The following is a 15,325-nucleotide window of genomic DNA, read 5'->3' on the forward strand; positions in this document are numbered from 1 at the left end:
AGTTCAGATTTTCTTCCTCTCATGGCACAAAGCTGAAAAGTAAACAACAGTTAAGAAAACATTTGCTTGCCAAAGCCTGGCATGAGAAGGTGCAAGCTCTCCTTGCCAGAGCCTGGACCTGTGTTTGCTCACACCCACAGCACTGCTTCATGCTCCAGCTTGGCACTGTATGGGAACAATCACCATCCTCTTCAGGCCCTTGCTCTTATTCAGCCTTTGAGAAGTTACAAAATATAACAGAACACCGTTTTCTGAGACTATATTGACTGCACTAATTACCCACAATATTGTATATTTGCTATTAAGAACATGAATGTGTGCTTTCAAAGTGAGACATTCAGGGCTTCAAGGATGTGAGAGGAATTAGATGGATTGTTCTGTCACTTAATCCGAGGCTTTGATGTACTTTTAAAAAATTGTTTAAAACCCCAAAAAAACCAGAATACACATTTTAACTGTTGAACTTTTACCAGCTAAAGGAGTTTGTAAGGACCCTATCACTATGTGGTTACAATAGAAGATACGCAGTTAAGGTCAGGTCACGGTTTCCAGGAACATTCATAGGGACTGAGGATGAGGAAAACGAGGGATGGATTCTGCGGGAACCTTCGGGAGACTGAGCTGCTCACTGGGGAAGGGCCTTGAGTATTGCATTCACTTCCTCTGCCACCGCTGTCAAAGCAAACTCAAACTGCTCCTGCAGAGAGAACAAAAGCACACCCTGAATAATAAAACAAAACACTTTCCAGAAAGCCTACTTCTCTATTCCACAGCTGAATGTCCTCAAGACATTGTTAAAAATATGAATATGCAGGATGAACTGTACACTGCAATGGAAAGGAACAAAATGTTCTGGGATTATTGGTGTCATATAACATGTTTGACAACATCTTGAAGCCTGAGTAATTTTAACGGAGAAAAATGTTAGCAGCAGAACCCAAGCTATTGGGACACGATGATATATTGTCATTGCATGGTCAGAAGGGTTTAGGAGTAGCTGATCACCAGCCATTTCCTTCTGACACAGAGATGGGAACTCAGTGAATTACTGAAATATGAAGTGAGATGCTGTAAAGCAGAGACTTTGTTTTTTTGCAGGACTGTTTCTAGTTGAAAGAATCTAAAATAAAACTTTATTTTATCTATCATATCTATTCTACCTGTCTGATACCTATTATATAGAATAGTATCTGCTTTTTGGCTTACCTATCATTGATCTTTTTAAGCCTCTTTTTTTAACGTCCTTTCCAATCTTACAAATTACTCAATTTTGTTAAGAACACTCCTATATAAAACATACTTGGGAAGACTTTTCTCTGCTATTAATTTACTGTAACATCAACACCAAGATGATTTATAAGCCTCTGTGCTGGCTTGGCAGAGATGTGAAGGACACAGTCATGAACAGCTACTTCTCCTAAGTGCAACCCTAACACCATCCTGAACTATGTACTCCTACAGAAGGACAAAGCAGTTTTAAATTATCAAGGTTAATAGGTGCTATATTTTCCAAGCAAGTATTTTTTTTTCTCAGTAATTTAGCTTACTGAAATAACTGACAGTGTGATTTGGAGTTCGAGACTTTTCAGTGAAAAGTTTTCTCAAAATATAGGCAAATCAAAGGCACCAAATAAGGATATGGAGAAATTCCTGGATTTTTTTTTAAGTACTCCAGAGCTTTAAGCCAGCTGGGGTCAAGAGCTGCTGAGGAATCGACTATGAGGATGCAGGTTTTAGATGCACCCTGCAAAGCATCCCAAGATCACTGCTGGGGTACTGTCTCCCATTAGAAAATTGGTGGTCTGTACCTCCAGCCCCTCAGTTGGTGCTGCCAGGGACTGTGTGGGATGGTTACAGAGCACAGCCACCCCCAAAAGTGATCACTGAACCAGTAATGATAATTTTCCACAGTGTTTCATTTTACTGCAGAAATGTAAGGAAGGATGAAAGAACAAACTACAGATGCACAACTCCTAGTTCAGAAAGGCAGCTGACTCTTAATTCCTGCAATCCAGTGCCAGTCTTCTCTGCCTTGTTTTCCCCGACTGCAGTCAGCTGCCATGTGGAGAGGCTTCAGAGAAGCGATGATGGGCACAGTGCCAGAGCAGAAAAAGCAGAACAAAACTCAGAATAATTTCTCAGTGACACTGCCATTCAGGAATTTTGCTGTCTGCTTGGTGCTGTCAAAGTGGCATCCATGTACACTTGTTGGACTGCAGCCAACAGCTTTTAATCAGACATCAATTCACCCTAAAGAGTAGGACTCGTCCTCAGTAGGCACTGAAAATGGTGTGCATGACTGCCTAAGGCTCTCAGCACTGTCTAAGGTCTCTGCAATTAAAGGAAACACTTGGGAATGCTGGGGGCCATTCTGGAGCATCAGTTGTATTTTAACTGGAGCACGATGAGTGTGTGGGAGAAGCTGGAGAGCAGCAGGGTCAGAGAGGGCATATATGGGACATGCTGAGGTAGAACCAAGCTGGGTGCTTGTACCAGTTCAAAAAGCCTGAGGAAGGGTGTCTGCCTGGCCCAGGGACTGAGCAACAGGAGGTGCGACCTTAATGACTGAGGCAGAACAATTTATAGAGCGTAATCTGCACAGCCAGAACTGAAAACTGACTGCAGTAAAGGGAGTAAAAGGAGAGCAGACACGAGATGTGTGGGGACATGGCCTGTCAGGGATGGCACAGCTGAGCTCTTCACCCTCCATCCTTCTGCATAACACAGCCAGGTGAAAGGCAGGGAGTGCAGCTTCCATTGATGTACATCACCACCCTCCCAGGAAAAGCCTTCCCACACCTTCCACACTTCCATGAGGACAACTGCAGTTAGAACAAATTAATGTCATAATTTTTAAAGGAGATAAAAAATTCCCAGGAAAACAAAGTGAGTTCAAGTAGCATATATAACACAGTAAGGAATCTATCTACTATTATAGACTGTGAGAGGATGTAGGAGAGAGGGGAAAAAAGGAAGTATATATTTGTCCCATCACAGTGAATACACTTCCTTCTTCATCACTTTTTCCTCTCACATGTGACATATAAATTCTATTTTATGATTCCCCTGCAAAAAAATCCAACAAATCCACAAACCCTCTATTACACTTCTCAGAAATGCAGAATGTCGTTATGATAATTTAATTGCAATTTATTATGTACAGTGCTTTTGAATTAAAGATCTCTTACAGAAGACAAAATGCTGCAAGCAAATTTTTCCCATGCCTATTGGAAAGGTGGAGCGCTGCCTGCTGGAAGCACAATAACATTGCTGAAGGAAGTCGGTGTTTATTTTGCCTAGGAATATTCTGTAACTGGCATTTCTAACCTGACTTTTAATCCATCGTTTTAAATTACTCCAAGAGTCTAATATTCCTCATTTGTATTCAGTTGGGAAAGCACAGGGGTTTGTTTAAATCCATCAGAAAAATTCTCTGGGGATCGTGCATTGCTAGCATGTAACCAGATATTTATAACTTGCAAGACATTAGCTTGAATAAGTGATTTGGGTGGTTTTGAGAAAATGACAATGATGGAAGAAGGAGCAAGAGGAGAAATAAGCAATATCCTGAGAAAATTTTTCATCCTGGGTGAAAACACAGGATACATTTGTTTTCTGGAGCTCTTCCAGACAAATGTTTGGAGGGAAAAAACATGTCTTGAGGGAGATTTTCATGGAACTCAGGTAGCTATTGCTGACCTAAGTAGAAGTTGTTCACATAGCCTCAGTCTTTGGTTCTGGAGAGATGTTGTTTTTTCTTCTGTTGAGGGCAATGAGCCATACTCTCTCTGCCCTGAGATGGAAACTGGAATTTGAGCTCTATGTTGCCACAGAGCTGCTACATATTTTGAATGCATTCGCAGAGCAGTCCAGGATTTGCATCTTACCTCAGAGTAAATATATATGACATTGGATACTGTGTGGTATTTGCCTTTTTTCCAGTCTGAATAATCAAAGCAGAAGAAAGATTTGTGTAATTTTATGTCTTCCTTGTGGATAAAGGTTAGTTAGTTTTGACTGGTTCATCTTTATTTTTCATGCAATTACTTAATTGGCAAATAATAATTAGCATTCCTCAAGCTGTTCTTCAGAAGTATTTTCCCCTAGTATTAGTGGGAAATAATATGATTGGGAAAAGATTCAGGAAAAATTATGAATCAATGATTGCTGCAACACACATTTATTTCACCTTTGCCCCTCAGCCATTTCAACTCCCTCTTCAACTGCAGAAATTCCTATCAGTTCCAGCCTGGCCAAGACATGGTGCTGTCACATTGCTCTTGTTACTCAGTTTGGGACTATAACTATCATCTGATATTTTAAAAGGCCATAAACAGATTTATTTCATCTCAATACCATGAAAGAGTTTCTTTATTGTCATATTTGCAGTTCTTAACTTGTAGCACATATCCCAAAATATCATTCTATACATCACTGAAATTGTTAATGACAGAAAGCTTCATTTCTAATTTAAGGGACTGGAATTGCACCATCAGTTACTATGTTTAAGTTTTACATTGTGTAAAAATGTCAAAACTATTACAGCTGACAGGAATTTGAGAGTAAGGCATTCATCTTACTAAAGTGTAAAAATATAGTTACCATGTTACATCCATAAAGGCTGTCGGCATGATGCAAGCTCTTCTATTCAAAGATACTGAAAATTACTTGATTTCCTGCAAGACTTTATTTTCTTTAATTCAAAACTTTTGGATTCTTTTTTTCCAGAAAAAAATATCAAATGCAGCAGTTTCATTCTCTTTAATGAGTAGAAGCTTTAAAAAAAATATTACATGCACAGTTAAGCACAGATACTCTAAGAAAATAATCCATAGTTCAGGATGAAAGCAAGAACACTCTTTCATATGCACATTTTCTTTAGCAGGCTATAGATTGTTGTCTTGACTGCCCTTCATATATGGTAATCAAGATAGATGTTGGAGATATTACAAGAAAGAACAGTAAACACCAAAGAAAGTAACCTAGATAAATCTTCAGTATAAATAAACCTCAGTTGGTAGGGAGCCAAACAAAGCAATCAGCAAGCGACCTGCGTTAAATTAGGTCATACCCTCTCTCTTCTGTCATGAAAACAACTACTGTGAAAGACCTTTAATGTATTTAAAATCCCAGTGGATTTATTGACAGTACCTTTGTCTGGACCATGCCTGGTCTCTGGTCCCTCAAGTGCTCCAGGGTAGCAGCAATATCAATCTCTTTAGCACCTGCAACAAACCACAAATTGGGCTGAGTTCAGAGCACAAGATAATCCATGCTGCATCTGTCAATCTCGTGCTATCGGGTTCCCTTTGGGCTAACAGTCCAATTGAAAATTATTACATCCATCTCTCAGCAGACTTGGCAGGCAGCTGCAATTTTTGTCTTCATATAGAAAAATAAGAGGTTGGGGCACCTTTTACTAACATTAATTCAAGAGAAGCCAGAGAAAAATAAATTCTTAAAAATGTCTCTGTACCTAGAGCAGAATGTATTTTGTGGAACCTGAGGGTCTGTCGTGGCAATGTCACTGAGCATCCCTTAGTCACTTCTAAGAGTATGCACTGAATGAAGGGCCTGAACCACACAAAGATTAATGCTGTAAAAACAAGATTTAGGTGACCTTTTGTCACCTGCAGCTGACATCCAGAAAACCTGTCTGTGGCTTCCTAGGTCAGGACCTGTCACACCACCCAGCTGCGTGGCGACTGTTCCACCTGGGAAGTCCATGGCATTTTCTTTAGGTGCTGTCCCTGTGTCTGGACACAGCTGCCCTGTAGCCATTGGCAGCACCAGGGCAGGTGAAACAGGCACAGCCAGCCTGACTGCCCCATGCACAGGGAGGAGCTTGCCTTCAATACATGAACTGCAGAGATCAAAGCAAGTCTTCGAGCCTCTTCCCTTTCTTATCACCCACAAAGATCAGAGAACTTAAGGGGACAGGGAGATGCTGATTTACTCCTCATTTTCCTCCGGTGACTTTCCTCCAAGACCACTCTCCTAATTTTCCTTAAGTGCCTAATCTGATATTTTGTAAAGGGATTGAGGGGGAATCAGGATTTTGGACCTTCCTGTATGAACTTCAAGAGTAGAAGCCTGGCTGGAAATTCTTTGAGGTGAAAAGTTCACCTGCAAAATTTTTCTTTCTTGCATCTGCTCCCTTCTGCATCTTACAAGAACATCTTATGGTACCAAAGCAACAGGCAGGTGGGCAGAGGGTCATCCTAATGCAAATGTAACTGCCTCATCTCTGCCCCACTCTGCCCTACTGCCCTGGTTGACTGTTCATTCTCCAAGAGTTGATGTGAGCCCATAGCTATGGGATCTTGGAAATGTGCAGAGCTCAGGTCTCTCCTCTTTTGTACATTCACTTTGATCACTGGATGGTTTATCAAGGGCAGGGATTGGCCAAAATTCTGGAATCTGCTCTATTTCAAGGGATACTCAGTGGTGTGCTCTGAAGATTTGTCAACTGCTTCCCATTGCCTGGTCCTACAAATTTCCTGGGCCACCCTCTGCCAATGCGGGACTTCTTTCTGGAGGCATTTAAATATCCCCAGATATTCACGGGGGTCTCAGTGGCCAACCTGTGGGCCATGCACCTAGAGCATTGCTGCTGCAGTGTTACTTGTACACATCTAGAACACATACTGGCTGAGTTCCCAGAACTGGATTTGGAGAATTGGATCCAACACTTATTACTCTTCCTACAACTCTTGTAAGGGCTTGTCTATCTGTAGTTGGGTTCATATCAATGTAAACATCATGCACTTCCTCATTTACCCAACTCAACTTCGTAGCTCAGAACCAATTTTAAAAAAATTCAGAAAAGCAATGAATAGTGAATGATTTCATTTGCTTTCCTTGATAAAAGACATGAAATTATATTTAAAAATAACATCAACTCTACAAGAATAATTGGTTTGGAATACATTCTTCAAATCAGTAAATAGATGTTCCTCAGCTGTATCAGAAATTGAACAAATTAATTCAGTAAATATAATAGCAACAACTTAGAAATGGTATCTGACAGACAGTTTTGCTAATTACCACGGGTTGGGGCATTGCATTATGCAATGAATGTAATGCATTGGGGCATTACCTTTTACTCCCCACCCCTCCCCAGGATTTACAGGGATGAGCTTTGAAAAAACATAGAAGGTTTTATTTTAAAATAAAAAGCCCCCAAATCTCCTTACAAGGGAGCAAAGCAATACTTATATACGCTGTTAAGTCTGATAACAGTGACAGTAATTATACCTTAAATCTGTTGCAGATTTTGCAGTGGCAATTCATCTGCAAAGCATCACTAAAGGTATCCTCTTCACAAACCCTAACACTGGTGTAACACAGCAGCTCTCTTCAGTGTTTACTCTCACACGTACATGTGTAGTTAGGAGAGATTTTCCTGTTCCACCACAGCTGTGGTGCTATGTGAATACTGCACATGCTTTACAGCCTCACTTGTAGCCTTGTTTGATTACCAGGAAATAAAACATTCCAGTAGCATCTTGGTTCAAAGTAAGAGAAATTCTCCTTTCAGAAATTAAGATACAAGAAATATTTAATACACTGTCCATGGGCAAGGTTAACCACGGTTCTGAGCTTCCCAGGTGTATGCTGCAAGGTTGAGCCCAGAGATCCTCCCACCGCAGCTGGCAGGCCCAAGTACCTGTGACTGTGAACACGTATGTCCCCCCACCACTGAAGGATGATCTTTATTTGAAAATAATCTACCCTCAGTAGAAAAAGAGAAAAGGTCCATGACAAGACATAGTTACACTCTTAATGGGCAGACAGTCTTCTGAGTTTACCTTTGAAAGAGTTAATTCCTCCATTTCTGTGATGCACATTGCAGGCATTTACTAGTGAACTGATGTTTGCTTTTTTATCATCATTAAGGGAATGACATGACTAATAGTATGAACAACACTTAATTTAAAAATCCTGATTTAGCAAAACACCAAAGCATATGCATGCACTGGAACATAAGAACAGTCCTAGTGGGCTGGTGTTAATGGGAAGCTTGTTCTGTAGTGTCTTGTCAGTCCCCAAAGTCCCCAGAAACATCAGTTTTTACTGACTAGTGTCCCCAGCGTATGGGTTGTGACCATCAGGTCACCCAAAAAGCATTTCTGATGTCCTCAGCCATAGACAATTTTAAGGAAAAGCAGAACAAATCGAGTATCTTGTTGAGATGCCATTGGGTTGGAGACAATCCAAAGCAGAGACACAGATAGGTTTGCTACACCATTTTTCCCATCTCTGAATGCCTTGGATACTACGGTGATGGAAAATACGTAAGTGCCTGGAGAGACTGATCAATGAAACTTAGTGCTCCAAAGACAGGACACTGTTTCAGAAGAAACACATCTCAGAAAAAAGAAAATTCACAGGACAGGAGATGACATCAGTGGCATAGAAAAAAGCCAGCTTGACTTGTTCTCTCTCTACACTGAATAAACCTCTCTTCTTCCTCTGTATCTCCACGTTCTGCCCTTATTGTGACTAAAACAAATGTGTTTAAGTATACATTGCTAGTCCTCTATTAAATCTCATTTTGTGATGAGGGCTTTTTTCTATTCATGTTTAGGGTACTCTGCTGCTGGATTATGCAAATTCAGCTCACTACCACTGGTGTATGCCACAGTCTGCAAAAAGTTTTCTGGTGGAAGACACGGAAATTTTCAAGGCACAAAGGGAGGTTTGAACCCAACCTGTCTTCACAGGTGAGAAGAACTCAATGTTTGAGTGCAGCATGAACTTTCAACTCTCTTTGGAATTATTTTACTGAAATCTGACCCAAATTCAAGATTTTCTTTGCCTTGCTGAGTCATTTTCTTTAATCTGGGAGTATAATAGGGCATTACATTCTTTAGTAACCAATAACAATTTATTTATGCTTTTGAGCCATTTCAGGTGACAAAAGAATACAGCATATGCTACATGACAGTGGGAGAGAGGGATATAATATCTAAGGACATTAGGGTCAAGTCATGCTCTTACTGAGATGGCCACAAAATATCCACACACTGCTTAGGCATTTGAAACATTGCTTATCTGGAAAGCCCACACACAAACTAAATTTGATGCAGTGGTTTAGAGAAAAAGCTTGATCCACTGATTCCAAGGATATCCAATCATTGGAAGTGTTTTGTTTAGGCTTCTAAATTGTTAAGTCCAGTAATAGAAGTAGACATCAATTTATTGTCACATAACAAATAATCTATGGTAAGGGTTAAAAATACCAGGCTGGAGAGCAACTGACATTTGGAAAAGAAAACAAAATCTGTCAAAAAGGCAGTATTTTCTATCTTCCCACCAATATATATCTGTGCTACTGGTTTCAGAAGCCAAAGAGAAGGATAAAAGAAGCATTTAAACAATAAAGAACTGCTTTTCCACCTTTTGATGGTATTTTACTCTGCAGGGAATAAACTTGGGTTGTGTTTGTGACAGGCTTTTCCACAATGGATTCCATTGCTTGTTTTAAATGAAGGTATGACTGTAACTTAGTGTGAGCTAATATTGTACCAGCAGTATTGTGAGAAATGACTGCGGAATGTGCTATTTTTTAAAAACAGAACATATATTTACAGTAATTCACTGTGAGCCAGATACTGCCAGCCTTCCTCTGCCCCTAGCAGCTCAGTGAGCTGGCTGAGTAAATACCTCTGAAAGCACTTCCACACCAGTGCAAGCCAGATTTTAACTTCAGTAATTAACTATCATCTTCCTAAAGGCTTGAAGCATTCACAGTGAGCGCATAACAGCCCACATTAGGAACATTAACTGGATAAACTAAAAGAAAACAAGAGAAGATGCAAGCTGAATGATATTTTGCCCCCAAGGAGAGAAGCGGTTTCTGAAGTTTAGGGTCATATCCTTTGCAGCCCTCTCTCTCCCTGCAGGCATGAACGCTGGATGCATGCTGGCACTTAACAGCTGGTGCTCCTGATTAGCAGATCTCAAGGGGTTAAAGTGTTTGCCCTTAGACAGTCATGCAAGTGGAGTATCCAGCATGTCATAAAAACATGGGTAAATCCCCCTTTTCCCCTGCAATAAATAACAACCCAGCCTAATTCTGCTGCAGTAGGCTCCATGAAGTGACCAGCAGCTCACAATATTTAAAATTGCTGTGAATTACCTAATGTTACTTTTATGACTATGATAATGAAAGCTTCACTCTCTTCTCCTTCCCCTAGACATGGCAGGGGTCCTATTTTGCTAAAGCACAAGGCACATGAGAAATACTCTGTGGAGGATGGTCCCTTCCACACTGTAGCAGTGCTGCTGTCACTATGATGGCACAGGAATATGACAATGTTTGCCAAGAGGAGTAACATCTTTAAATATATCAGCTGGGAAGAAAAAATGAAGGCATATCATTAAAAAGTTTTATTCAGGTTCATCAAACTACAGAATTTGTGCATCTGAAAATGTGCTGGGTTGGGTTTTTTTCAGTTATAAGAACAATCAGCATTTGTTACATAAATGCATGAGAAGTTTTAGCTTAATTAAGGTAGTCTTTGAGATTTTTATGTAATAAGCTTGAACATACATTGAAAGCAAAGTCAAATGTTCTATTTCATTCAGTACTAATGAAAAGTGCAGTGTAGATTCTGTGAGACCGATAGAATTTTATATTAAAGCTCTGTCTTAAAAGGAATATTTTAGATTCTAGATGCTCTGAATTTTCTGTGTATTTATAAAAATAAAATGATGCTTAAATACTTCATCAAAGCAGTTATTTGTGGGGGGCTTCTTTTTTGAATAACCCAAACTGAAGAGTTTTCTTTGTGAATGTTTCACAAATACATTTTGCTCATAAATATTAAATTAAAAAGGATTTCTCTAGTTCGGAAAAACTTCCAGACCTACCAGCATATACCCTCAAAAAGATATGACTATAACTCTGCAGAATGGCTATAAATTTGTTACTGTGAGTCCTAAAGGATGGCTTGGTCGTTAGGGGGCTATCTTTAGACAGATTCCAGTTCTCTTCCAGACTGAGACTTTGACTTCCTGCACCACTTGGGCTAAATCATTAAATTCACCCTATGTTTCACACCATCATTTATAAAATGAACCATTTCTTTTCCTACCTAATGAGTTGTCATGAAAGCAAATCCATTAATGATTATAAGGTACTTGGACACTAGAGAGGTGAAGACCTATATAGATCCTCTTTTTTTTTTTTTTTTTTCCCCCAATACCCTTTGCACCTTTCTTAGCCCTCTTTCTGTTCTCTTTGATCATAAAGTGATTGCAATAGTGACTATATCAGGTGGGAGTCATGCTGAGTTGTAAAGGGGGGGTTATTAGCACCTTTGCCATTTCTCTTTAAGGAAATCATGATGATTGGTATGGGTATTCATATAAGCATTTATCCCAACAGAAAAAAAATGGACTAAGGGCAATACAGAAATGACATGTCAAATGCCTTTCTTTCTGTAGCAGAAAGTATTCAGCTTCATTCTAGTCAGATATTACCTGCCTAATGCATCTTTTTATATTTATTATATTGTATATATTTTGAATTTTGCCTTGAAGGGCAAAGGGACTTGTTAGCTAAGATTAAAAACTGGCTGGTTAAGATCTTGAAGGAACAGTCCCTACTACAGTTCTTTACACTGTTGTTGCTAGAAGCTGAAAAAGAACCAATGAGTGTTTGCAGGATCAGCAGCCTTTAGCCTTGGATCCTGCATGGCTCAGTATTCCCAGGTAGCCAGGAGTGCTCTGGAAGATGCACTTGTAGTAATGTGAAACAGCAAAAAAACACTCGAGAAAGAAAATAAGGAGAAGCAATACAGTGCTAGTGAGGACACTAAGCTGTCTCATCAGTGTGCCTGTGTTTAGGAAGAACACAAGTGTGTGCCATGTTTCGGTGATGCTGCATGACTCATGTCTAAAATTGATGTGTCATGGTCAAAGCAAACTCGCGGGCAGCAGCTTCACGTGGCCTTTCCTTCCCTCCCAGTCTGAAGACTGACAAAGAGGCTTTCTTTGGTACTGGATTTTCTGGCCCTTTTCAGCATTCAGCTTTGCCACAGCAAGGGGATAGTGAACCATGGAGACCAAAGGACAGAAAGAAAATATATCCAGGTCTGTCAGGAGCCCAATAGACAAATGTACCATCGACACTTCTGTCTGCCGTAGTGTATAGAGATAGAAGTGGGCTCTCTGGGGGGTTAGGAGGGTAAATCAGCACTCATGGACTATAGCACTGTCACAGCCACACTGTTTCCAATGTCTAATGTAGCTGGACATAGCAGATACGCTGTAGATTTGCAAATCACCTAAAGCCCTACATGCCTCCAGCTTCCCACTGACAGCTTCTAAAGGAAGGCTCATGTAGCTGCCCCAGCAAGTGTTTGCCCCATTGAGTACTTAATGTTGCAGCAAAACATTTAATCACACCATATGAGGGGCAAACTCAATCTGATTATAAAGAGAAAAGGGTCATAACTAGGAGGAGTGTAACACCACTTCTTCACTGACCATTAGTTTTAATAGCAAACTGGTAATATTTACTAACTAGCTTGGTCTCAAAGGCCCAGCCTCATCTCATCTACTCCAGCCATCCTTGAAGTTCAAATTGGAGTTAGTCATCTCCTCTCTCAACAGCTAAGAGAGAGAGGGTAAGCTCTGATGGGCAATTCATTTGCCTGAGAACTGTCCTCCAGAGGTGTTCTCCTTGATGACTGAGGATACCCAGACAACTAGGTTAGGTGAGATGCTTAACACTAGATGTTTTATGTGCCTAAAGTTATCTGGAATGAACCTGGGCTGAAAAGAGCTGGGTTTCTGCTCTTCACTTCTGGGCTCACAAATGCTAGAATCTGCTAAAGCTTACAGTGCTTAAGATCTGTGCATTGTGTCTGTAGCCCTTCCTATTTCCCTTACCTCCACATCTGGCGATTTTGAAGGAGATGACAGAAAAACGGCAACATGGAAGCACAATGGAAAGATAAACCAGTGTAATGAAGGCCATGGAAGTCAAAAATGTGTCCTACGAGTAACTGCTGTTTGTATAGTGCTCTGCTACAAAAAAAAAAAAAAAAGAGTGTTTTCTTCCTTCATCTTGCTTTTCCTATGTGCCCACTTGCAATTATTAGAGACAAAAAAGGGGCCTGACCATCAGCAGAAACTACAAAAATAAAAGCAATTTCCATTTGTGGTTACCCAGATGTCTGCTTCTGTAGTTCTCCTCTTGGCCAGGAGGATCATTTGACTCGTTGCATGGAAAGAGAAAAGCGTCAGCAAAATCCTAGTGAGGGGTACACTTTTAAATACAACAAAAAATATTAATGTATTCAGGTTGGCATTTTCATTATAAGCTTATTCACTCTTTGAGATGAACAAAATCTGTGTGCATGTATGTGCAGTTAGGGATGGACCCAGCCTATGCCTGAGTCAGTGAACTGTCTGTAATTTCAGACAAAATACGTAAGTGCTTCTATGGACCTAACAACAACTCAAATTAAAATTTCATTACCTTTATTAAAAAGAAAACCAAACAAAACCAACTTCAACAAAAGTACCCAATGGGCAAAGCAAGCATGTAAGTGTAGAAGGGAATGCTTAAAGTAATGAAAGTGAAGTAATTAAAATTATTGTGACAGTCATGCACACAGAGTATACATTACATATAAGCATTACATAATGTGTTACTGTTTATGCATTTTATATTAATACTTGAAAGCTGCATGTAATAAATGTACAAATCTGATATGGCTTTGTACACAGTCCAAAGGAAGGTGACACTGAAGATGGAAGACCTAGGCACAATCCAATATTTTAAAAAATTATACAGGAAAATAATGCTTCTAAATTTTACACTGATTTTAACAGCCTTACAGGGATAGAAATTCACTGCTGACATGTCAGTTTTTAAGTTAATATCCTTTGTCAATGCAGAAGGAAAAAATGCAGAAACCACTCACTGTAACTGAATGCAAATGGATGCTAATTTGAGGACCAATCCTTCCTCACTTCCAGCGTGTGTGAGAATTGTCACATCACATTCTATACGTGATAGGAATTGTTTCATTGTTTCTTTTACAATTAGATTTTCTCCACCTTCCCCAGAAGTGCAAACTAAAATGAATATGCCTAAATTACTACAGAAGAATTGCTGAAGTAATGGATGTTAATGAGTTTTATTCTATATGGGGTAAAATATCCCATAATCACCTATTGTCACTGAAAATACCAGTGCACACATCTAAATTCAACTTACACGTGCATGTGCAGACACATATATAAGCACATACAGAGCAAGTATTGTGATTGTGCTGTTGCTTCCTGCTAGAAGATGTTCCCCAGGATTAGCTCCCATGGAGTTTTACAAAATTTGCTTCTTTTAGTATCTCTTCCAGAAACTCTTGGTAACATTACCTGAAAGGCAGTTGATCTCCAGGTGATGAATCAAACATGAACAAAGTGAAGATGCTTATTGCAAAAATGACATTTATGAAAACATGTCTCATTTGGCCTTAAAAAAATCTTGAAGTTCCCTTTGGAAAATATGCATTTTCTTTCCAGGAGACGCAGAAGTAGCTCGCCTACATAAATCTATTAAATTGTAAAAACTACATTTTACATTACTTTCATTTTATGTAGCACGTAGGTGGTAAAGCTCTCACAAGACAATACATAGAGTGACCTGAATAAAAGATGCAACTGTTACAGATTCACATTTAAATTCTTTAAACAGAGTTTATCCTTAAAAGTGACTAAATTGATCCAGCTATAGAAACTGTGGAATAACTACACTTTAGCTACCCAATTGTACCCTTTACAGCCAGAAGACCACCACTGGTCAGCTGAACACTTCTCTGCTGCATGAGATTAGCTACTGAAACAGAAATGGTTTTACTCTCTGTATATAAACTTCCTTTTCCAATCATGTGCCCAGCTGCTTTCAAAGCAATAGCACAGTACTTCTATGACCCAGCTTTTTCACTTTTCCATATCCTAACCAACCCATTGTGGGAAAAAATGCTTCACAAATTCCTTATCTGCTTGTCTCCTCCTTAGTTTCAATCAATGACCTCTTGTTTTCAAATTAGTCACTATCTCAAGCTGCTTACTGACATCAATACATTTCTTTCAGGGTCTTCCAGTGCTCTGTGGGGACCCCCCTTCGTGCTCCCTTTCCCAAGGAATAGCCCATGTCTGATCAGTCTTTCTTCAAAATTCATTTGCCCCTAACCCTGGATAATTAGGATTGCTTTCTGCCATACTTTCCTACTCCCAAGTACTTTCCAATAAAATCCTCAGAATAGCAAATAACTCAAGAAATATGGCTCTTTTAGAGTAATCC

The 15,325-nt window shown here is 39.7% G+C and overlaps 1 protein-coding gene across 1 annotated transcript in view; it reads right to left on the reverse strand.

Annotated features, from left to right (window-relative positions):
- Positions 1-625: 625 nt before the first annotated feature.
- PTPRN2 (protein tyrosine phosphatase receptor type N2) overlaps positions 626-15,325 on the reverse strand; it is a 624,843-nt gene continuing 610,143 nt past the window's right edge. The window contains exons 22-23 of the mRNA XM_062506519.1: positions 5,152-5,225; positions 626-697 (exon numbers count right to left, since the gene is read on the reverse strand). Of these exons, the coding sequence (XP_062362503.1) occupies positions 626-697; positions 5,152-5,225 (146 nt within the window). The remainder of the gene's footprint in view (positions 698-5,151; positions 5,226-15,325) is intronic.

Source organism: Cinclus cinclus, chromosome 1 (assembly GCF_963662255.1).
Source record: "Cinclus cinclus chromosome 1, bCinCin1.1, whole genome shotgun sequence".
In the NCBI taxonomy this organism is placed as follows: domain Eukaryota; kingdom Metazoa; phylum Chordata; class Aves; order Passeriformes; family Cinclidae; genus Cinclus; species Cinclus cinclus.